This window comes from Hemicordylus capensis, chromosome 5 (assembly GCF_027244095.1).
Source record: "Hemicordylus capensis ecotype Gifberg chromosome 5, rHemCap1.1.pri, whole genome shotgun sequence".
Classification (NCBI taxonomy): domain Eukaryota; kingdom Metazoa; phylum Chordata; class Lepidosauria; order Squamata; family Cordylidae; genus Hemicordylus; species Hemicordylus capensis.
Window position 1 is genome coordinate 47,280,006 of NC_069661.1, and position 23,895 is coordinate 47,303,900.

A 23,895-nucleotide genomic window follows, 5' to 3' on the forward strand; every position below is an offset into this window, starting at 1 on the left:
GGTTCCTTTCCCACTACCACGCTTGGAATTCAGCCCATTCTTGGGTAATTTCTGCCCATTTCCTAACAAGGCTACAAGCAGACCTTCTCAGAACAGTATGGATTAGTTACAGTTCTTACCCATCTAGGTTTGAAGAGTCATCTGACTTTTTATTTAAAACAGACTATAGAAAGAGCTGAATCGTTAAAGCATTTCCACTCCTATCATGTCAGATAGGCCTCATTTTGCCAGCCTAAGCTGTTCTATCTGTCTGATGACAAAGTGAGTGTTTGTTCACACAAGCAGAAACCTGGCGTTGAGATCCAAAACCAATGACCAGAACTTGGTTGCCTCAGATCCTGCAGTTCACTAACACAAGATAATTGACAGGTGATGGGAGGGAGACATCATCCTGTACCTCTGCTAATGGAAAGTTGGGCTCTCCTTTTCATCTGCCCTGTAAATGCAGTATTTGTTAACACTTTTTATTCTTGCAACGACAAAAAGGCTCCTGGTTCACTAAGGTCTTCTTACCTCATTTCGATTTTTCTTCGACCTTGAATTTGCCTTAAACACCAAATTTAAAGTCAGTTAAGAAGTTTTTCCCAGAATATGTGATTGTACTATCAGGTATTTCATTTCTACCTTCTTTCTTCATGCAGCATGTGACTCATTCTATGCAGTAAAATGTTTATTTTTCTCCACCCACCCCAAATCCTACTCTACTGGGTTCCAAAGAGCATGGTCAACTCCAGGTTAAGTGGATCCTCAGCAAAGTGGTTTAATATGGCAGGACAGTGTCTCCCCCTCCCCCTTTAAAACTGTTTATGCTTGAAAAGGAGAGGCAGAGTTCCATTGGGCAGCAGCCTCCTTGTGACCAGATTCCCAAACACCGCCCGCCGCCATGCTTGATGATGCATCAGCCCATGACACTGTAAGAAAAACAAAATGGTGGCTGTTAATGAATTCCAGCCACCAAAGTCCAATCCTCTGGTGGGGCAAGATATCAACACAGTGGGCTTACCAACTTTTTTTTTTTAAAATCAAATGTCCATTTCAGAGTTCAACACTTCTTGTGTTTGCAAAACAGTCCTTGTCCAACAATTTAGCAATACAGGCCAACATAATATTTATTCCATATGAATTCATGACTACACAAGACAGCTCAATACAGCCATTTCTCTGCAGCTTCTTCCACCTTTTGCTACTACGTTATCTACCTGTCACAAACAGCAATTTCCATTTTTTATGAGTACCATTTCTGAAAAGGGCAGAAAGTGAACTGAATTTTAAAATATTTTTACAGTGAAAGCGGATGAACTTCAAGGCTACCTTTTAAGGATCTCTGCATTGTTTTTTTAAAACGTCTGGCTTCAGACCATTCAATCTATTTCACTTTCTCCTCCTCTATATCATATGAAAGACATTTTGAGGACACATAAGATTTCCCAACAAGTTTCTCTTTCTGCCAAGTCTCTGGAAGGTTGATTGTACATGCTTATGAATAATGTACAAGTCACCTCAATCAATTGCATCAATAATTTCATGCAGGGTACTCAGTCCTCAAAAACAAAATTACCTCATCAAGCCAATTTATTATTAGCACATCTCTGCAGTATACAACAGATATGATTTTCTTACATAAATAGGACACGGCATACAAGCGAAGGTTAAAAATGAATCAAAACTGGAAAGAAGCCAAAGTTCTACCTCAAATAGAATTCTTCACATTTCAACCAATATCCATCCTACATATGAAGGATGGCCACCTGAGGCTCTATAACAGGGGTTCGCAACGTGGTGCTCAAGATGTTGCTGAACTACAACAACCATCACCCCCAGCTGCAATTTATTGTGGATGGGGATGATGGGAGTTGCAGTTCAGCAACATCTGGAGTACCTCAGGTTGAGACCCGGCTCTATAAGCCGTTGTTGGACTGGAACTCACATCATCTCCAGCCACAGTGGCCAGTAGGGTGGATTAGCCTTTTTGCTGCCCATAGACAAAAAAGGCTTTTTGCAAAAAAAATGCCACTGTGCGATGGCAGTAGGCAGAGAGGAGGGGGGTTGAGGGGAAACGTTCCCTCTTTGCCCGGGGTGTGGTGGCGGTTGCAGTGAGCATGGGGGTGGGGGTGAGGAGAAAGTCCCCCCCCCATGGCATTTTTTTTTAAAAAAATGCTCTGTGTGGCGGCAGTAGTAGCAGTGGGGAGGGGAAGGGAGGAGAGAGCTCCCTTAAACTCTTTACCTTTTACCCAGGGAGGGAGGGTGTGATGGGGTGAGGCGCTGGTGGAGGAGGCTGCAGGGAGGGGGGCAAGGAGTGGAGAGTTCCCCCCTTTTACTGAGATGGGAGGCTGCGATCTCCTTCCAGATGCTCCCCCTCCTCCCAACTGACTGCATGGGTCTCCCAAGTCCCACCTCTCTGCTTCCTCCACGTGGAGGAAAGCAGGGAATGGGCTGCTCAGCAGAGAGGTGAGAGGCCCATGCAGTTTCCTCTCAAGCCCTCTCCCTGCAACTACTGCTGCCGCCACATAGCGGGTTTTTTTTAAAAAAAAAACACCATGGGGGGCACTTTCACCTCACCCCGCCCACACCCTTGCTACAGTCACTGCCACCGTACCCGCTCCTCAAATTTTGCCGCCGGAGGCAGGTGCCTCCTCTGCGTCTTTGTTAATCCACCATTGCCAGTAGCCAGGGATTGTGGGGAGCTGTAGTCAACAACAGATGGAGAGCCTCAAGTTGGCCAACTCTTGAGATATATTAAATCAATATATTGATTGCTGATACATGCGACAATACTGCTAGCTAACTTGCTAGCATGTACATTTCTAAACATTGTAGGGCAACATAAATGGTAACTCTATTACTCATGATATGGAGCCTCCATTTTGAGACTATGCTGTTGAATACCAGTGGCTGAGGAGTAAGAGCAGAAGGCTGTTGCTCTCAACCTCTGCTTGTTGTTTTCCAGAAGACATCTGGCTGGCCCAAGGGCATAGCTGTAATTGAACAAAGTGGGGGAATGTTGAGTGGTGGTGTGAAACAATAAAACCCTCACACAGCTCTGGTGGTAAAGAAGTTCAGCCCAAGAGATTATCTGGAGACATTAGGTTGAGTTCAAAAGTAATAATTTATGAAGAAACTAAAATATCACATACTGAGAAAGACACATAGAACAACATATCCAAACAGGCCCTCGCCTTCAACAGCAATTGAACAACCGACTCTTAACTGACCTATTAACATCTTAACATGCCTCTAGTGGCCAGAAGACGGTACTGAGAGCAATGCTTTAGAATTCTCACTTCGAACAGGGAATACACTATTGCGCCCGTGAGGGAGCGGGGCTACATTGGCTGGGAAAGCCACTCTCCACTCCTCCCTCCTGCTGACTAGAGTGTGATATTATTTCCATGGGAGTGAGAGAAAGTGCATGCCGAGAAGATTGTTTTTCACCACTGCCATATTGCTCTTCTGCAGCAAAGAAATGGGGGCTGGAGGAAAGGAGGAGGAGCAAGGAGCCACCTGCACTTCTTGTTCCAGGACCAACCTTAACCTTGCTATACCCATTAGGGGTGTGCGCAGAACCTGTTCGGAGGCCCTTTATGGGCCTCCAAACCAGTTCAAAGGATCAGCGGTTCCACCAGTTCAAAGGCGTGGGGGAGCATACCTTTAAGGGCGGGGGAGGGTGCCCTTATCTCCCCCCCCCAACACACACAGCAATTCTGCTGGCGCTCCATTTAAAATGTCTCTTGTCAGGGCAGCAGCGTACCTCCCTGCCGCCCCGGTGTCCTCCTCGGCCGAAAGTAAAAGAGATTACCTGGTGTGTGTGTGCACATTGGGTGCAAGCCGCACACGCATCCAGCATGCACACGTGTGCCAGGTACTTCCTTTTACTTCCAGCTGAGGACACTGGGGTGGCAGGGAGATATGCTGCCACCCCGACAAAGACCCCATTACGGGAAACAGGATGCTGGGTAGGCGGAGTTTCGCTATGAGGAACTTCTTCTTTACCTTTGATCTGGGGCAAGCTACTGATCTGGAAGCATTGTCATACACTTTGGGTAAGGGGCTGATTGTTGCAAGGTCTTATTAATCCACATCATCCAAAATATAGCAGATAGCTGCCTATGATTTATAATCCTCTCTGGATATACTCAGCATGAGAAAATGAAACATAACGGAAGCTCATCTATAAGTATAGGTATGAGACCCCAGAGCTGTGAATATTAGCACATTTAGTTGAAAATGTCACCTGCAGTCCAAAGAACTGTGTTAGTGTTTCAGTGCTTTCCAGAAAACTCCGATACACCCAGATTTTCTTGTTAGCAGCAGCAAAAGGAATGACAGTTTAATGCCAGCGGTACTGCTAGGTTCTGTATTGCCCACTGCCAACACATACAGCAATGTTGTGAGCTTGTGAAAGTACATCAGCTCAGTTTACAAACCTGTCAACACCTCCCTTCTTGAATGCCATTTGTATGGGGCTCAGACAGATCTGCCATCCTTGTTTTTCTTAACTCATTGGTAGAACTGGGGAAAGATTAAAGAAAAATGTGTAACATTTATTTCAACTTAGTACACTGCTTTCCCTCTGATGTTCTCAAGATGGATAACAAATGCAGTGAAATAATCATACAGCAGTAAAATCACAATGAACTCATCTAAAAGCGTTTTTTTCCCCAGTTAGAAATTTAACAAAAACTATCCCATGTCCAAGATCACAGGAGAAGGAGATGGTGGTGGTGGAGGAGGAGGGAAACAGTAGCTGACATCCTAAGGACGCATGTCTGTACATACTACACTTGATCTTAGACAAAAGGCCGAGAAGCTGGCCTTGGGCCGAAATAAACAAATACATACATACATACATACATACATACATACATACATGTCTGTACATAGGAAGCTGCTTGATACTGAGTCAGACTATTGATTCATCTAGCTCAGTATTCTCTACACAGACTGTCAGTGGCTCTCCAGGGTTTCAGGCAGAATTCTACCTGGAGATGCTAGGTAGTGAACCTGGGACCTTCTGCATGCAAGTATGCAGATGCTCTTCCACTAAGCTACTCCCTTAATGTAGTCTTCCATCTAAATGCAAATCAGAGTGGACCCTGCCTAGCAAAGGGAACAATTCATGCTCACTACCACAAGACCAGCTCTTCTCCCCAAGCAAGGCTCTGTGGGGATGAACCAGGAGCCCTTGTACAACTCTGCCAGTCCTCCTGTGTACATGCTGTTGGGCCATAGGACTAACACTTCTGAGTGCTGCTTGCACCCTGGAAGTCTATGGGGACATAGGAAGCTGCCTTATACTGAGTCAGACCATTGGTCTATCTAGCTCAGTATTATCTTCACAGACTGGCAGCAGCTTCTCCAAGGTTGCAGGCAGGAATCTCTCTCAGCCCTATCTTGGAGAAGCCAGGGAGGGAACTTGAAACCTTCCCAGAACGACTCCACTCCCTGAGGGGAATATTTTATAGTGCTCACACTTTGTCTCCCTTTCATATGCAACCATTGCAGACCCTGCTTAGCTAAGGGGAGAAGTCATGCTTGCTACCACAGGATTGCCCCATTTTCTAAGCAGGGTCCACCCTGGTTTGCATTTGAATGGGAGACAACATGTGTAAGCTGTAAGATATTCATAACATGTGAATATCTGTAAGATATTCCTCTTAGGGGATGGGACCACTCTGGGAAGAGCATCTGCATGCAGAACGTTCCAAGTTCCTTCCTTGGCAGCATCTCCGGGATGAGACTCCTGCCTGCAACCTTGGAGAAGCCACCACCAGTCTGTGTAGACAGTACTGAGCTGGATGGACCAGTGGTGTGACTCGGTAGAAGGCAGCTTCCTATGTTTCTGTGCTGTGCCCTGCAAGATCAGAAAGAAATTGCTGAAGGTCAGGGACATGTTTCTGATCTTGCAGAGTGTTGGAATCTGGAATCTGAACAATGCTTGGAAGACCTGTAGTACAACAGTGTATGCACAGAAGGACTGTGAGAGTTTTACAAGGGCTCTCAGCACATCTCTATAAACCCTTCTAGACACACACTTCATTATTCAGGATTTCAGCAAGCAAGTTGAAGCATCTGGCTCTTAGGTGAAAGCTTGGGTGAACAACAGCCTATGAGTGGGCAGCAGAGAGATAACGATGGGTCTCAACTGGGAGAGCATCCCACAATCTAGGGGCAGCAGCAGAGAAGGCTCTGTTCTGTGTACATGACTCACTTCCTGAGAATCAGCCTGTGGAACAGAGCCTGCCCCACCTGACAATATCTGTTTCCGCATGCAGTGATCTTGTACATAGCTGTACATTCTGAATGGAGATTCCATTCATTTATCACTTTATCCAGTTCTTCAAAGGAACTTCTAAGGGGATTCTAGTATGAAATAACTGAATAAGAACCCATCAGGAAGTTTGCTTCTATTCATTCAGGCTTAAATTAAGACAATTATTTCCTCTCCCGCTATGGGTGTTAATCAACATAGCAAAACTAGGATGGACATATTACTGCTGTTGTGAATGGTTAATGAATTCCATGGCCAACTGTTTACATTTCTTTCTCTTTCTACTTACATATACATATGTATATGGGCTCTAGTCCATGAAAGCTCATGCCATAAAAATATCTACAGCTTTCTACTGTGGGCTGAGTGGTATCTTTGTGGGGACTCATGCGTGGATGGCATTAAGACAATAGTCAGGATTAGAAGATGTTTCAGCTATTCCAACCTGGCAAGAAACAAATGACTGCCATTATGCTAAAGAGACACTGTGCTTGTGGAAGGATATTGCATCAGTGTAAGGAAGCTGCACTAGCCAGTTGTGCTTGTATTCCAGACCAGATTTGCACTAGTGCTCGTGCAACAAAATGCACACCCTGTAGTCCACCTCATATATTTTGCAGGAAGCTTTTGTGCAAGAGTGCAGTTCCCCAAATCGCCAAGATTAGCACAGCTACATAATCTTCTTGCAAGAGTGCAACTTTGCTCATTGCAAAAACACATCTAGTCTGGATGTCAGTCATCTTTTTGTAACAGTTTCCGGTTATCTTTTAGACTATTACTCAAAAGCCAAGAAAAACAGAGTCCTGCGTTCTTATATCTTTCCATTATCAAAATAGATCATTGGTAGAATCTTGATTTCTACCCCAACTCTGTCATAGCATGGAACTTGCGTATGTAAAATAAAATGAATGGAAAACCTGAGAATGTTTACATTACATAACAGTTATAGTTTTTAAAAAAATAATCAAATCTGTAGTTTTATATTCTAGCTTAATATGTTAATTGTGTAATTTTTATAGTCTTGTTTTAACTTGTATGAACCGCCTTGAGATTGTTTTTAATAAAAGGTGGCATAGAAATTTAATAAATAAAAATGGGATGTATCACTTATATCCACATCCTGTTACTACCTCTGATGAATAAAAGTTATATATATAAAAATGCAATAGATGAACACCAGAATGGATTGGAGCCAATGCAAACTGTATCATTTTAATGAATTCAAGTGGTTGATAAGATCTACATAGAATTTATATGGAGCTTATCAGAAGATAATACAAACATTGGCAGAAGAGAAGGATTTTCTAGTGCATATCCTATTTCTGGCACTGGGACTCTCTCCAGAGCCAAGGAGTTAGAATGTATACCCATGCCAAGCACTCACTCCTGTTGTTCACAGGGCCTCTTGCTTGGAAAGCTTCACATAAGTTTTCTCTGCCTAGTCCCAGTGCAACCCCCAAGTCAAGCTGTCTTGAAATATCTCTTAAAGATTTACGAGAAATTTCACCCCATTGCCTGGCAGTACTTCTGATCTGTAACTGCAAAGGAATGGCAGTGCCTCACTGAAAGGACTGGGCAAGATCCAGACTAAAGGCCCATTCCTGCACTATGTTCAACACTCATAAGAGTCTACAGTGTACACAGGTACAGTCATCCGCGTTATGTTCAACACAGGTACAGAAGTACCCTTCCTATCTGTACCATGCATTTGAAGGGCCTGTATCCAGGTTCATATTCAAAATGAACAGGCCATTCGCACAAACACATGTACGAGTGTACAGACATCTGTACACTTACGCAGCATAATGTCTGAATCGGGCTGTCACTGAAATGTCTGGAATTTTAGTTAGGACTAACTTGTCTAATTTATTTTGATGGTGCTTAGTCACAACTAACTTAAGACTCTAGATCTTGCCCACTGACTACAATCTAGAACAGAGTAAGACACACTCAAGGCCACCAAGGGGAGTAAGCGTAAACAAGTCTAACTCTGTGCTGGATCATGCCCACTGTTTCTTGCTCATGTTTGGACAAATGCCTCATGCCTCTTCTTTTGACTACTGTCCTTTAGATCAGTTTTCTCTTTAAAAATCGGCACGTTTGCCCATTTGCTATAAAACAGGAATAATTTTTGTTGTTTCTTGGGGAAGAGGCACAGTTTCTGACCCAGCATAGCCTCCACTACTTCACAACCCCACAGGGATACCTCCAGTCTTACCTTCCACTTTCACTGCATATTGCTGTGCAAGCAGAGAGTTAATATGCATAGGAAATGAGAGAGAACTGAGTTCTAGGCAAAATAAGAGACAAATTGAACTGAAGACGAATGCGACTAGGTGGCTCTGGTGTAGACGAGTCCTAATTATCTAATACATTTTTAAATCCAGTTCCCCAGATATATTTAGATCTGCTTTCCCCAAGAATGAGAAAGGAGCAAGCCAAATGAAAACAGATGTCTGCTGAAAAGCAAATATATTTATTATGCACTTTCATATACATAAGGGTTTTTTTTTTGCTTAATATAATACAAGAAATAAAATAAAATTTTACAATGTGAAATTCAATGTACATTTTAGGCTATTTACAACCCAGTCAAGGGAAAAAAAACACAGTCTTATCTGCGCACCAAGGTATTTGAAGAATTCCAATGGAGGATATCAAGCAAACAGACATTTGCATAGCAGCATAGCTGACAAGAGAAAATGATGCTTTAAGTAAAAACAAAGCCATTTTCCAATACTGATCATGACAAGGACTAAAGGGCAGAACGATATCTAAATATGTTAGATGTGAATAAATTTGCCATTCAGTTCCCTTTTAAGGTGGTTTTCTTGACATGCAAGCGGTAGAGATATTAATGCTCACAGCCGTTTCCTAGCCTTCCAGGCATGAATTGTGACACCTTCCCTAGTCCTGCCCACTCTGGTGATGGCTTTGGGCAAAATGGAGATACAGAGAGCAATGGAATGGAGACAATGAATGGTCTCAAATTCTGCTCAGTTATAGCTCAGTCCTGCCAATTCATGGCTTAACGTAACTGAACCACACCCAAATAGCTCACAATTTCAAAAGCAGGAACGCCAATGTCCCAGGGCAATTAATTTTACCTTTCTCTTCAAGAGGCCATAAATGCCCGTGTTTTAAAACCATATACTAAAGCAATGCGGAATCTCACACTCCTGTCAAATGGACACTTTTTATAACAGAGAAACGCATGCTGTATTCCAAGGCTCAACTGAGGCCCTCTTACTCAACTGCGGACTTCCAGCTGTTTTTGGACTATAGCTCCCAGCATCCACAACTACAGTGGCCAATAGTTGGGGATGATGGGAATTGTAGGCCAACATCTGTAGGAGGGCCAAAGTGAGTAGCTCTGCTGCATTCCAAAGCATCTCTGAACATGTGCAGGAACTTTCGATTTTGATTCTGCAAGACAGCACTTCCTAGTTGACCTTCTTTTAGCTGATTTCTGTGCACAGGGATGTTACCCACACCAGCTCTTTCGAACCTCAAAATTATTCTGCTGAAAACGTGACGCTTTCTGTGTCGCCTCCTTTCGAAAATGGCCAGAAGTCTTATCAACTAGTCACAAGGTACATCGTGTAATGAAACAATATATAATTAAATAAATACAATCTCAGTGTCAGCTGAGATCCAGAGAGGAAGGCAACCTTTAGGGATGTCTTTCTACAGATCAAAAACATACATCCAATAAGAAAGAGCTTTGATCTTATGCGGTATTGCGAATGCACAGTACTTGAAATTCAGAACAAGATGGCAACATCATTTTGGCCTTATAAGCCTTTTACCAATATTCTTGAAACTTTCTTCAAGTCTACTTTAAGCATTTATTTTGCAAGTATCTCAACAGATACAAGTCATTCAACTCAGTATTAGTAGTAACTAGTAATATATTTATTATGATTGGTGGACTATGTGCAAGGAGTGGCTTTGTGTATTTCATGGATCCTAGCTGTAGTGGGTGTTCATGTTCTCTGTGCGTGGAGAACACAAACACTCTTCACACCACCACTCTTTGTATTTCCAGATCACTGTCAGTAAGGGCAGCATTTATTTTGAATGTATAGAAGTATCTCAAAGTCAGGACCTTACTTTCTCCCATAGGGGGAAACTGGCAACCATTCACTTACGTGGGGAACTGGATTTTACATAGATAAATATTATTGTATGTCTGTTTCGGACACCTTTCCCCCCTATACAATACACAGCTACTGAACTCCTATTACAGGTTTTTATTTACATTTGAAATCAAAATGACGGGCTTAAATTTTTCTTGTAAAATCCAGTTTTACAATATGATTTTAAATGAAAGTGCACCTTTCAAAGTCACATTATCAAGACCATGGATAGTTCAGAGAATACAATTTCCATTTAATCAAAGGATAATCTGAACAGGTGGCAGATAATTAACCACCTGAAAATAAATACTAATCAGTCTTTTTCAGCATGCAGCGAACAAGACTGAGAACAGCTACTGCCAGAATGAGTGAGTCACTGCAACTACTTTTAAGTATGTAGGGTCCTGCTGGCCATGCTGGGATCTCCTCTTGACAGCTCCAGTCGATTTCGTTTATGAGCCTATGATGCTGCCTTATACAGTCAGGCCATCAACCATCCAGCCCAGCATTATCTTCTGACTGGCAGCAGCTTCCCAATATTTAAGTCAGAGGCCCTCCTCCCAGAGATGCTTTCACTGCAGAAGCCAGAGATTGAAGAGGATGCCCTCTACATACAAAATATGTGCTCTGCTACCTAGTTATGGTCCCTCCCCAGGTAAGCAAAGCAAGCTGTTGGCAGGCAATACCCAAAACTGGTGCAAGGGCTATTGCTGGCTGTCTCTTCCAAATGCTAATGTGGGTTTGGGAGGTTCAGACACAGAAGTCCCCTTATTAAGTGGTTAACATGAGGATGGTCTTGAGAACTAAGCCCTGCTTACTTATGAATAAAATGTGCCTTCAAACAAGTAGCAGAAACAGTGCCTGATGAATTGTACTGTAGCCTTCTCTTCACTGTTGATTGGGGCTGAATGCAAGTACTGTACTTTAGTCAATACTGTCACAAGAGTTGCTTTCCTTGAGAGGAAAAAAAAAAAAGAACTACACAAGGAGAAAATGACTATACATCACAACAATGCCGATGGGATTTAAGATGTACAGAAGACTAGCTGTGTTAGGACCAGTTCACATGTTCAAAATCAGTTCCATGGGACGTGTGTCTGTAGTTCTTTCTGTGTTGTGTCTGTGCCCATGATCACATGGAGAAGGTAATGTGTGAAGCAACTCTCCCATGGATGCAGCTACAACAATCCCTCGGCCATCCCATGTTTGGGACTACAAAATCAATGTTTGAGCTGCTACCATGGTATAAATGGCCACTGTGCCACTGTGGCTATTATCTGTGGATTGAGCCAATTCTCATACTATATTATCCATGCAAATGACAGCCCCGAGGGATGGCTGAGGCCCTTCATGTGGATTTTGACGATGTGAACCTGCCCCCCCACCCCGTCTACTGCAGCAAAAGACAAGGAAGTCCTGTGGCACCTTAAAATCTATCTAGTCAAAATGATACCACAATGGGATAAGAAGAAGGGAAAACCAAACAGCATTTAACTTTGGTTCAAATGACGTTGAATAATTTTAGATATTAAAAGGGAATTAAAAAGTTGTTCAGCCAGTGGGAAAAAGGGGGGATTCCCTTCTTCTTTAAGGTGGCACAAGACACACTTTGCCTTTTAAGCTTCTTTTGCCATAGGGATACAAAATAAATACAGAAAGGATTGCTTTTCAACACACAGTCCACTGTGGCACATTTACACTGATCAAGCCTTCTTAAACAGAAAACTTAAATTCCTGGCTCTTAACTTTTTTCCAGCTGCGTGAGGGAAATACAGCATATATCATTCTGCTACTAAGAAAGAAAGAAAGTGCTTATTCTGTGTATTAAGTACAAAGTACACAAAATAAACTTTCTGAAGCACAGAAGGTTACATTAAAGAAGGCAGCCTTAAACTTTTAGGCACATGACAGTAATCAAGGTAACTGTACTGCAGCGCTCACATTTGTAATTTTCAATGTGGTTCAACAAGCAAGACGAGCTTTTTCCCCAGCCCAGATGACAAACCATTCCCGGCAGAAGCTCTTCTTTTTGTTCACGGTGTTGTGGAACTGTCCTAAAAAGACACACAAAATTGAAATGCTGTATTCCAATAAGATCCTCAGAGACCTATGAACAAGCTACGGTTTTATAAGAATCTTTTGGAGGCTCATTGAAGGTCTGCTAACTGAACATTCAGCTTTCAATTCCACCCCCCCCACCTCCGAGATTGCATTTGAAAATAAAGTTAGGTTGAACTCAGGGGTGTAGGAACCATGGAGCAAGGGGGTGGGGGGCAATCGTCCCCTGGCTGCCATGTTGTGGGAGGGGGCACTTCTTCAAGAAGGCAGGGAACGGAGCTCCCAGCGAGTCCACAAACTGCTGACTGGGGAAGGGAAGCTCTGCCAGGGCTGATGGGCCCTGCCCTCGGCATTGGCCCCACCCCTTGCATATGATGTCAGGCAAAGGGGGCGTGGCTTAGGGCACATGCATGCTTTGCATGCACGATTGTAAAACCTAGGGGCTTTGCAGTTTGTCTTCCAGCCACGGCCAAGCACCTTACACCCCTGGTTGAACTGTGTGTATGTGAACTAGTACACATAGGGCTGAGCTGTGTCCACTGCGCTACGAGGCTCTTGCCAAAAACAAGAGCCTCAAGCTGTCTTCTTCCCTGCTCACTCATAGCACCTTTGCTATGCCCAGTTCTCATCATGCACATTTTTTTACCCCACCCCGACCACGGATCCAGATCACTGACTAGCATGGTGTCAGGGCAGCGGAATGCACAATGTGGCAATGAGGCAACACAGGGAAGATTGCCTTAACCATTGCAGGAGAGGAGAACTCAACTAGGGGCTCCTGTTTGGGTATCAGCCCTGTGATGCTGCATAATGTAATGTGTAGATCTTCCCACAGCAGTCCTGCAATGGCCGTTTTGTCCAATAACCCCAAAGCAATTTTTACCATCAGTCATCAGGTAAGGAAGATTGAATGAACTATAAGACAGACAGACAGATAATTTATGTGTTTTTCCATTAGGCCAAAGGTTCTTAACTTTGGGTCCCCAGATGTCTGGCCAAAGGTCATTGTGGCTGGGGGTGATGGGAGTTGTGGCCCAACATCTGGGACCTCAGATTAGGAACTCCTGATTTAGGCCATCAAATTTGTCACAAATGACTAGTAATGTTTTTGTGGGCTATTGCAAGCGTTATCAAACTTGGGTTCCCAGATGTTGTTAGACTACAACTCCCATCATTCCCAGATGGCCACTGTGGCTGGGGATTATGGGAGTTGTAATCCAATATCTGGCAACCCAAGTTTGAGAACCCCTGGACTTGTAGATTCACTTGCTAGACTAACATGCAACCAGTGTTCTCTGTAACAGGGATTCCCAGATGTTGTTGACGACAACTCCCATCATCCCCAGATGCAACGGCCTTTGCATCTGGGGATGCTGAGAGTTGTAGTCAACAACATCTGGGAATCTTCGTTACAGAGAGTACTGCACGTAACCTCAACTACATATTTTTTTAAAAAAAATAATTATACTAAATAATTAAAAGTGAAAAGATGGCATTATCTTCACTGAAACACAGGCTGTTCTTAAAAAACAAACAAACAGCTGGATATCAAAACATACAGAGCAGACCTAACATGCACTCAGTTCTGGAAATACCTTACTCTTTCAAATAAGCTGAATACAGCTGCTTCTTGTATAGCCTCAAAACATAGTTGGCTTCATGCTGAGGTCAAATGACATGTTTTTATCACACTCCAAGAATTCAGTCTGATCAGACAAGTTTTTACAACAAGCTGTGCACATTTAAACAATCTAGCAGTCCATACAGTTATAATTATAGTTCATGAACCTTGGATTACACATATACATTTTGATGAGAATTTTGCTTCTAGGATAGTATTGCAAACTCCACGTCGTGCTTGATGTCTCCTCAACTACATGATAAATGAAATAGCTATTTTTTTCTCCTATATCTTTTTGGGGTACAAAGCAGTGCCACTCAAAAACAATTGAAGTTTGGCCACTAATTTCAACACAAGGGTGAAATCTGCTCTCATTTTCAAGTAAGCATTCAAATAATTCATGTTATCTGAAATCTCTTTTAAGAAGTAAACAGCAAGCTTTGAATCATGTCATTTAAAATGTGTTTATGCTTTCAAAACCCAGTAGTTAGAAACTATTTAAATTCTAATAAGTAGCTTATTCTGACTTGTATGTTGCCTACTATTGTTAGAAGGAAGGTTACTGACTGCCCCATGTAAATACAGGCTGCTGCCGCCTGCATGGGGTGCTGCTAGCCAACTGGTACCCACGTATCTGCATAGTGCTGATCTAGATGCACCCAGCTTCAAAAGCTGCTGTGTGAGACCTGTCTGCAAGAGTATAGGGGAGGGCTGCTCAACTTTGGCCTTCCAACTCCCATAATCCCTAGCCACAACGGCTAATAATCAAGAATTATGGGAGTTGTAGGCCAACATCTTCAGGAGGGCCGAAGTTGAGCAGCCCAGGCATAGGGCCACCCCGGCTTTGGTGCTGCTCGGAGGCAGTAGCCAATTCCCACCTGCCACACCACTTTGCCAGACACAGCTGACAGTACCTCACCTCTTACAGTGGTGTTTCCTTCTTATAGTTGAAGCTTGGATCGTTGCCCTCTATTTGCAGTTTTAAGGCTTGCTTAAGGCTTAACTCTGTCTCTGCAGAAGGATAGCCTTCCAAAACCTCTTGATGCCCCCGATCCTGTACTGTTCGTGGTACGGAAACCCTACCAAGAAAAACCTGATTGCTCTGAAGGTGGTAGTTTGGATTTGTCATTATTCCGTTCCTCTTTTTTTGTTCCCCACTTTGTTGGTGGATCAAGAATTGCTGTTGAGACCGGCAGACTTCTTGCTGTGCTGGAGGAACCAAAATTTTGCACTGAGTGTCTGTAGGCATTGATTTGAGTGGCACGCTGGCCCCACATTTGGCAACAGGTATACGCTTATCAAACTGAGTCATTTCATATTCTAGGACTTTGGGTTGAGAGGAAGCGCTCTGCTTCACTTTTTTCCCAGCAGACCCAGATTTGCTGGAATTCTCTGTCTTCCCAGTTTTGCTTGCTTTAGTTGATTTCAAACTGGGTTTCACTTGGCTCCATTCAAATTCACTGTTAGGCGAACTATGGTTCTGACTTAAGGAATGAGTGGTGGAAGAAGGAGAAACAATGGATTGCCTGCTTCTGCTGCGAGGCAATGAATGCTGTTGTATTTGTTCCGTAAAGGACATACTGTGGAAACTATCAATGGGGACAGTCTGGGCAGTTGCTGTAGATGAGGTGGTGCGAAGAGAAGAGTTTTTTGAGCTTTTCAGGGAGTTATTGGATAAAGAGGACTTCTGCCGATCAACTGTGGAATCAGGGGATTCGGAAGGAGAACTAAAAGCATGAGCTGGCCCATTAGACAAGCCTCGCAAAGCAGGTTGCAGGTCTCCCGCACCAGTGCTCCCCGAACTATTTGATTTGATGGTTAGAGACTGCATTTTCGAGGATACCGATTGCAAAGGTTTTTGCTCCATTGTATGGACAGGAGAGGGAGTGCAGCCATTTAAACTAGAAGCACCATATTTTTCCAGTAACTTAATGATCTGCGTGTGCCCATTTTTTGCAGCAACGCGCATAGCTGTGCGTCCAAATTGATCTGCATGATTCGGATCAGCACCATGTTCCAGTAATATCTGCACAACATCAATGTGACCTTCTTGGGCTGCAATACAGAGGGCAGTAGCACCTTGATTACAGGTATGGTCAACCAGGGCCTCCCGCTCAATCAAAAGCTGAACTACTTTGATATGGCCCTGCCATGCAGCAGACTGCAAAGCTGACCGCTTCTCATTGTCTGCTGCATTCACATCGGCGTGGTACGTTATCAGCAACTGCACCATCTCCACATGGCCTTGCCAGCAGGAAACATGGAGTGCCGTCCTTCCTTCAGCATCACTCGCTTCCACATTTGCACCATTTTCCAAAAAATACTCAGCCATTGTTAGCTGGTTTTCTAAAGCCAAGATGTAAAGCGTTGGCCGGCCATCAGCATCTTTGTAGTTCATGTCAGCTCCATGGCTGAAGAGCAGCTCAACAATATCTCTATGGCCTTCTAAAGCAGCTACACGGAGAGCGTTTCTCCCATCATAGCCTCTGTGATCAATATTAGATTTATTTTCCAGTAAGGTCTGCACACAATCGTAGTGACCTTCCTGGGCAGCCAATATGAAGGCTATGCGGCCATCATTATCAATTTCATTTGTTCGAGCACCTTGTTCTATAAGTGCTTCACATATTAACCTGTGTCCTTCAAACGCTGCCATGTGCAAAGGTGTCCATCCTGCATCATCTCTATGATTTTCATCTAGCCCTCTATCCAGCAGGGTCCGTACTACTTCAACATTACCTTGTGCAGAGGCTATGCTAAGCACTGTCCGTCCTTCACTATCAATGCTATCCACAGCTGCCCCCCAAAACAACAGAGTATTTACAACGGAAGCATGGCCCATCGAAGCTGCAGCAAGAAGGGGTGTGCGACCATTGTTGTCAGTGTGATCCACATCTGCTCCACCTTCCAGAAGCAAGTCAACAACATCTACATGTCCTTCATAGGCTGCCACCAGGAGTGGAGTCATGCCATCTTTGTCACAATGATCCACCTCAGCACCCCGGTCAATTAAAAGGCTCACAACTGAAGCATGTCCCTTACTAGCAGGTACACAAAGAGCAGCAACGGACAAAGCAGTTCTTCCATCTACATCCTCATGGTTTACCTCGGCACCATGATCCAGCAGATGCTCCACAATCTCTTTATGTCCCATGTATGCTGCTGCAATTAAAGCAGTTCTACCTTCATTATCTGCCTTGTTGACCTCAGCCCCGTGCTGCAACAGATTCAGCACAATATCTTCATGTCCTCCCCAGGCTGCAGCTCTCAAGGCTGTTCGACTGTCAGCATCTGCACAGTCCACTTTTACTCCAGCATAAAGTAGAGCAGAAACCACTTCAGTATGCCCACCCCAAGCCGCAGATCGCAGGGCTGTCCAACCATCATGGTCTGTGTGATTTATATTAGCACCACATCCAATCAGACAATTGACAACTTTAGTGTGCCCTTGCCGAGCAGCTAAAGTGAGTGCCGTCTGCCCATGCGTATCTTCAATCTCTAAATCTGCTCCTCTGGAAACAAGTAAATTGACCACGTCAAGATTGCCGCTATATGCAGCATTAGCCAGCAGTGTTCTCCCATTTGAATCACATTGGTTTACTGAAGCTCCATTGTCCAACAAAGTTCGAATTGAATCTTCCCTTTCCAAAGCCTGCCGTACAATGCAAGATGTCCGATCATCTTCGCTATTGACATGAGCGCCAGCTTTTACCAGCAACTGTAGAACTTCTTGTTCTTTGGGGATTAAAGTTGACAAAGAATCTTTGACAGGCGTACCATTCCAGATCATCCACAGCGCCAACTCAGAGGTCTCCAGTTGCAAATTTGAATTAATTAGATGCAAAGCAAATTCTTGAGCTTCCAGGGGCGATAAATCCTTGGCTTGACAGGTGTAACTCATCGCTAGCATTCGGTGTCCTTCTGCTGCATTACACAAATACTTTTGTGTACAGTGCTTGACATCCAGCAGCCATTCTGCAAAACTGTAGTGGAAAAGGATCTTTGTGTTTCCCAGCCCATCAACAAGCACTTTGGACAAAACATCTAGTTTGCGCTGGAAGTCCTCCATAGACAATGCCATGTTTTTGGTCCACACTGCATGAAACAATTCAACTGTAGTCAGTGGCCTGCAAGCAGCAAGAATTACATTCAGAATTGGTTGGACCTTTGCAAACTGTTTTCTCACAAAAAGTCTCTGGCAAAGCCAAAGATAGAGGCCATTAAGTGTTCCAGGGATGTCGCGGATTTCTCTTAACATGATAAAGTTTTCTACTACCCCATCTAAGACACGTTCTAGATACAGAAAACATCCACTGCTTTTGATGTGAAGTTGATTCAACATTTCTGCAGTTTCTTTTGTGAGATGTTGTCTCAGGGCTTCTTCTTGATCCAGTCGATGAAGAATATACTGCTGCACATCTTTCACAATATACGCCTTTCGGAGGTCATCCAGACTTATTTTCCGAAAACCTATAAAAAGCAAAAAGAGACAAACAACCATTAGTATTTCTGAAGTTAATTTCATACAAGCTTTAGCTGTTGTGTTGCAAACTGCAATCTGATCTATAAATGTGCAGGATAGATAACCTGTAAGCAGAATTCAGGACAGCATTGTTTAAGACATTCATGTAGGCATACTGAACATAATGTGAAATCAATTATTCAGTCTAATATTTCTCTGTGCTCCTGATGTGCAGCTCTGCAGAGCACCAACAGGCTTTCCTCCTAGGAAGGAACTCCATTTGAGCTTGCAGCAGCCTTTCCACTGAACAAAATGGGAAGCCTGCTTGTGGGTACAGACGGTCAATTTCAGACTTGGAGATATTTGTATGTAGTTTTCCATACAAAAATGTACGAACGTACCAAGCATAAAAAAATAAACCTTGAAACTAGTGGCGGCCAGTGAGGGTGGCAGGGCAGCAAGGAGTAACCTTTAAATAGGGGGTGGCCCTATCCTCCCCCAGCACAGTACCTCCAGTGATTGTTGCTGGTGTCTATCTTATGTTTCTTTTTAGACTGTGAGCCCTTTGGGGACAGGGAACAATCTTTATTGATTTATTTTTTCTCTGTGTAAACCACCCCGAGCCATTTTTGGAAGGGCGGTATAGAAATTGAATTATTATTATTTCTTGTTTACACAGTCAGACAGGTGTTATTGACTGGTTTGTTTATTATTATTATTATTTAATATTAATATATTAATAATAATGATGATGATGATGATGATGATGGTCAGTTCTTTAATGACATACAATCAAAAGTCAACAATAGCACAACATGGCAGTGGTTAAAGAAGGGGACACTGAAGAAAGAAACAGAAGGTCTCATTTTTGCAGCCCAGGAACAATCACTACAAACAAATGTTATAAAAGCAAAAACTGATAAGACACAGAAAGACAGTAAGTGCCAGTTATGCAAGGAAGCGGATGAGACAGTTGAGCACCTTGTATGTTGATGTAAGTAAATCGCACAAATTTATTATAAGGAAAGAGACAATACAGTTGCTGCGATGATCCACTGGAACCTTTGCAAGAATTACAAATTGCCAGCAAGCAAGAATTGGTGGAATCATCCAATTGATAAGGTCACAGAAAATGAGGAGGCAAAAGTCCTTTGGGATTTTAGAATACAAACTGATAGGCATTTAGTACACAGTATGCCAGATCTGACAGTTATCGAGAAGAATCAGGTTCTGAAAATTGATATTGCAATCCCAGGGGACGGAGGAGTCAGCGAAAAACAACTGGAGGAAATAACTAAATACAAGGACCTTTAGATTGAAATTGAATGGCTCTGGAAAAAGAAAACAGTAGTGGTACCAATAGTTGTTGGTGCCCTTGGTGCAGTACCAAAGCACTTGAACACCATCTTGACACCTCGGGCATCGATAAAATTACAACACATCAGCTACAGAAGGCCACACTACTCAGGACAGCACGAATACTATGACGTTATCTTTAATTTTTCTTTAGTTATCCTAGACCCTTGGAAAGGACCCGATTATTAAAGTACCAAATCCAGTCAATAACATCTGGTAGACTGTGTGTAAATGAGATGAAGATGCAGAAATATTATGGGACTTTCAACTACAAACAGACAAACATCTGCCATACAATACACCAGATAGAACTGTAGTCGAGAAGAAAGAAAAACAAGTTAAAATAATCGACATAGCAATACCAGGGGATAGCAGAATAGAAGAAAAAGAAATAGAAAAAACAACAAAATACAAAGATCTACAAATTGAGATTGAAAGGCTGTGGCTGAAGAAGACCAAAATAATCCCAGTAGTAATTGGTGCCCTAGGTGCAATTCCAAAACAACTTGAAGAGCACCTCAACACCATGGGGGCCACAGAAATCACCATCAGCCAATTACAAAAAGCAACTTTACTGGGAACAGCCTATATTCTGCAACGATATCTATAACAACAACAACAACAACATTGATAATAAAATTCAGCCATCCCAGGTCCTTGAGAAGGACTCGATGTCTGGATAAAACAAAACAGTCAATAATAGCTGTCTGACTGTGTAAACAAGAAATAATAATAAAAACTCCTAACCGGCCATACCACTGGCAGCTGCAAGCTGTGAGGAGCAGTGGCATGCTGCCCAGCATCCTGAGTGGCGGCTGCTATCCCTACAGCACTCACCTGGCCTCTGTCCATGCACGATGGCCATTTGCATGGCCAGAAACACCATGCTGACCACACAAATGGTCACTGTGCATGTGCAGAGGCCAGATGAGTGCCATAGGCAGGGCAGCTGCCACTTGGAATGCCAGACGATACTCTGCTGCCCCCCCCCCCACAGCTTGCAGGCGCCAGTGGTATGGCCAGTAAGGAGTTTTAAAAGGTACCTCTTGCTGCCTGCCCCCGCCCCCCATGCTGCCCTCACCAGCTGCCACTGCTCGAAACGTACCACACTATGGGGAAATAAAGCTCTGAAATTTAGATATGGTGCACCGCCCAGAGTCATAAGAACATAAGAACAGCCCTGCTGGATCAGGCCCAAGGCCCACCCAGTCCAACATCCTGTTTCACATAGTGGTCCCCCCAGATGCCGCTGGAAGCCACAGGCAGGAGTTGAGGGCATGCCCTCTCTCCTGCTGTTACTCCCCTGCAACTGGTACTCGGAGGCATCCTTCCTTTGAGACTGGAGGTGGCCCACAGCCCTCTGACTAGTAGCCGTTGATACACCTCTCCTCCATGAAGTTATCCAAACCCCTCTTAAAGCCACCCAGGTTGTTGGCTGTCACTACATCTTGTGGCAGAGAATTCCACAAGTTGATTATGCGTTGTGTGAAAGAGTACTTCCGTTTGTTGGTCCTAGATTTCCTGGCAATCAATTCCATGGGATGGCCCCTGTTTCTATAGTTATGTGAGAGGGAGAAGAATTTCTCTCTATCCACTTTCTCCACACCAGGCATGATTTTATAGACCTCTTTCATGTCCCTTCGCAGTCGTCTTTTTTCTAAACTAAATAGACCCAGGTGTTGTAGCCTTGCCTCATAATTAAAGTGCTCTAGGCCCCTGAACATCTTGGTTATCCTCTTCTGCACCTTTTCAAATGCTACAATGTCCTTTTTTTAGATTGGACATTTGGATGGGATGTTATATTAGATAGAGATAGATAGATAGATAGATAGATAGATAGATAGATAGATAGATAGATAGATAGATAGAGCTGGTACCCCTTTCTCCATGTGAATCTGACACAGTACAGTCTCCATGTAATAATTATACTATGTAAAATAAATAATTATACCATGTCAAAAAAGCACGCAGTAATCAACATTATGGTTTGTTCTGCATCTTCTTGCAGTAATTTGACTTAATTTGATTACTATCAGATAGACAGATATTCAGAGAAAGATTATCTTGTAGATTAGGAACAGTAAACGTTAACAGTAAACGTTAAAAACCAGCCTATCAAACCTGACCTTAAATGAGTTTTGCTCTTAACATAGCTGGTAAGCTTTAGCAGAGACAGAAATAATTATAACCTTCAGAGGCAAATCCCTCTAGAGGAAGTCAAAAGAGTTTTTCACTGTCTTGGTTCTGGGCACTTAAAACACAAAAACTACAAAAGGAGATATGGAAACAACCATAACAGATGATGGCTTAGTAAGAAGTAATACACAGTGTGGCACCCACAATTTCTCTAACTCTAGACCAAGGATTCCTTACTCCAGAGGAGAGAAAATGGTGGATGCCAGGTAATGCAAGTTGTTACACTCACAAAGCTCTTATTTGGTTAAAAATGAAAAGCAGAACAATTCACTGCCATGAATAGAAGAAGCTTAAATCAGAATGTCTATAAGGTACAAAGCCAAAGTTAAGCACTTTTAAGTCAGTGAAAGTCAGGGGGAGTCCAAAAGGTCCATTTGTCTAGAAAAGGTCCATTTGGCCTATGGCTCACAATGCAAACATTTGAGGTATACTTTTTAATCAAAAGAGTTTCACATATCTAATGTAACCATTCAGCCATGAAACTAGCTGGGTGACTCTGGGCCAGTCACTTCTCTCTCAGCCTAACCTACTTCACAGGGTTGTTGTGAAAAAGAAAATCAAGTATGTAGTACACCGCTCTGGGCTCCTTGGAGGAAGAGCGAGATATAAATGTAAAAATTAAAAAAATTAAAAAAATAAACCAAGTTGCTTAAATAACAGGAAACTGACAGACTCTCTTCCCACCCCCCGTTTACAAGCACAACTGAAGGTGAAAGCTTCAGATTTAGAAGTTTACATTTAAAAGGTGACTGCACATTTGTGAGTCCTTGAAAAGCTACTGAAATATTCTCAGAGCTTTGCAGCATGCAATTTATTTGTTTATTTATTACTGTGTACGCGAATGAGATGCCCTAAAGCAAGGGTTGACTGACTTTAGCCACATTATTTTATTTTTAAATGTAAATCCTTTGGTTTTATTTTATAAAGGAAGAGTGCACACTCACGACCTCCTCACATGCCAGAAGTGTTATGTGATCCGGAGTCTGCACTTCTGTTTAAAACTATAAGCCCATTCACACGTTATGTTCGCCACTCATACAATCAGAGTACAGGCACAGTCATGGTACACTTCCTATCTGTACCATGCATTTGCAGGCCCTGTATCTAGGTTCACTTTTAAAATGAACACAGGTACAGTCATTCATACAAATGTGTACGAGTGTACAGACATCTGTACACTGATATAGCATAATGTCTGCATCGTGCTTATAAACCCCTTCACAAATCAGATCACTTAGTCAGCGGTGGCTGGTGGATGCTGGGACAGGGGGTGGAGCGGAGTATACCTCAGTCCCAGTAAAAGCTTCCTCAGCTGGCACCTGCTATCCTGCCAGGCCAAGGAGCCTCACACGCCCCACCCCATTGGTCAGCTGGCCAATGCGCATGCTCAGAGGCCAGCTGAGTGATGGGGCAGGGCATGCAATGCAGCTTGTTGGCCCCACCGGGTGCCAGGCGGCGGGGGGAGGGGGCAGGAGCTTTGATCGGAACTTAAATTTCACTCCACCTCTCCCCCCCCCCCCCGCCATCCCAGTCTCAACTGCACTTAGTTCAATATTCGTTGTAAGAAACCCAGCAACCAGCAGAGAGGGTTATGGCAAGCACATGGTTTATCAGGAACTGTCCAATAGTCTACAGCTGGCACACAAACTCCCTGCCCATCTCCGCCCCAGAGCAACATAAAAACTGATTTCCCAATGGCCACAATTCTTTACCTTCCCTGCATGTTTTGATCTTGAGAAGAGAAGGTTCCCCTTCTCCATCTGTTTCCATAAATACAAGGGGGATACCACTGAAA

The 23,895-nt window shown here is 43.3% G+C and overlaps 1 protein-coding gene across 10 annotated transcripts in view; it reads right to left on the bottom strand.

Annotated features, from left to right (window-relative positions):
* The window catches only part of ANKRD50 (ankyrin repeat domain containing 50), a 210,816-nt gene that overhangs the window by 127,017 nt on the left and 59,904 nt on the right, over positions 1-23,895 (bottom strand). For 4 of the 10 annotated variants that reach the window (XM_053254815.1, XM_053254814.1, XM_053254816.1 and 1 more), the window contains 2 exons: positions 15,006-18,556; positions 8,724-12,461 (listed from right to left, as the gene is read on the bottom strand). In XM_053254815.1, coding sequence (XP_053110790.1) covers positions 15,009-18,556 — 3,548 coding nt within the window. In that variant the 3' untranslated portion in view covers positions 8,724-12,461; positions 15,006-15,008. Of the gene's footprint in view, positions 1-895; positions 912-2,940; positions 2,976-3,636; positions 4,510-8,723; positions 12,462-15,005; positions 18,557-23,895 lie in introns of those variants that run through there. The other 6 variants (XR_008308336.1, XR_008308334.1, XR_008308335.1 and 3 more) reach the window with 4 other exon arrangements.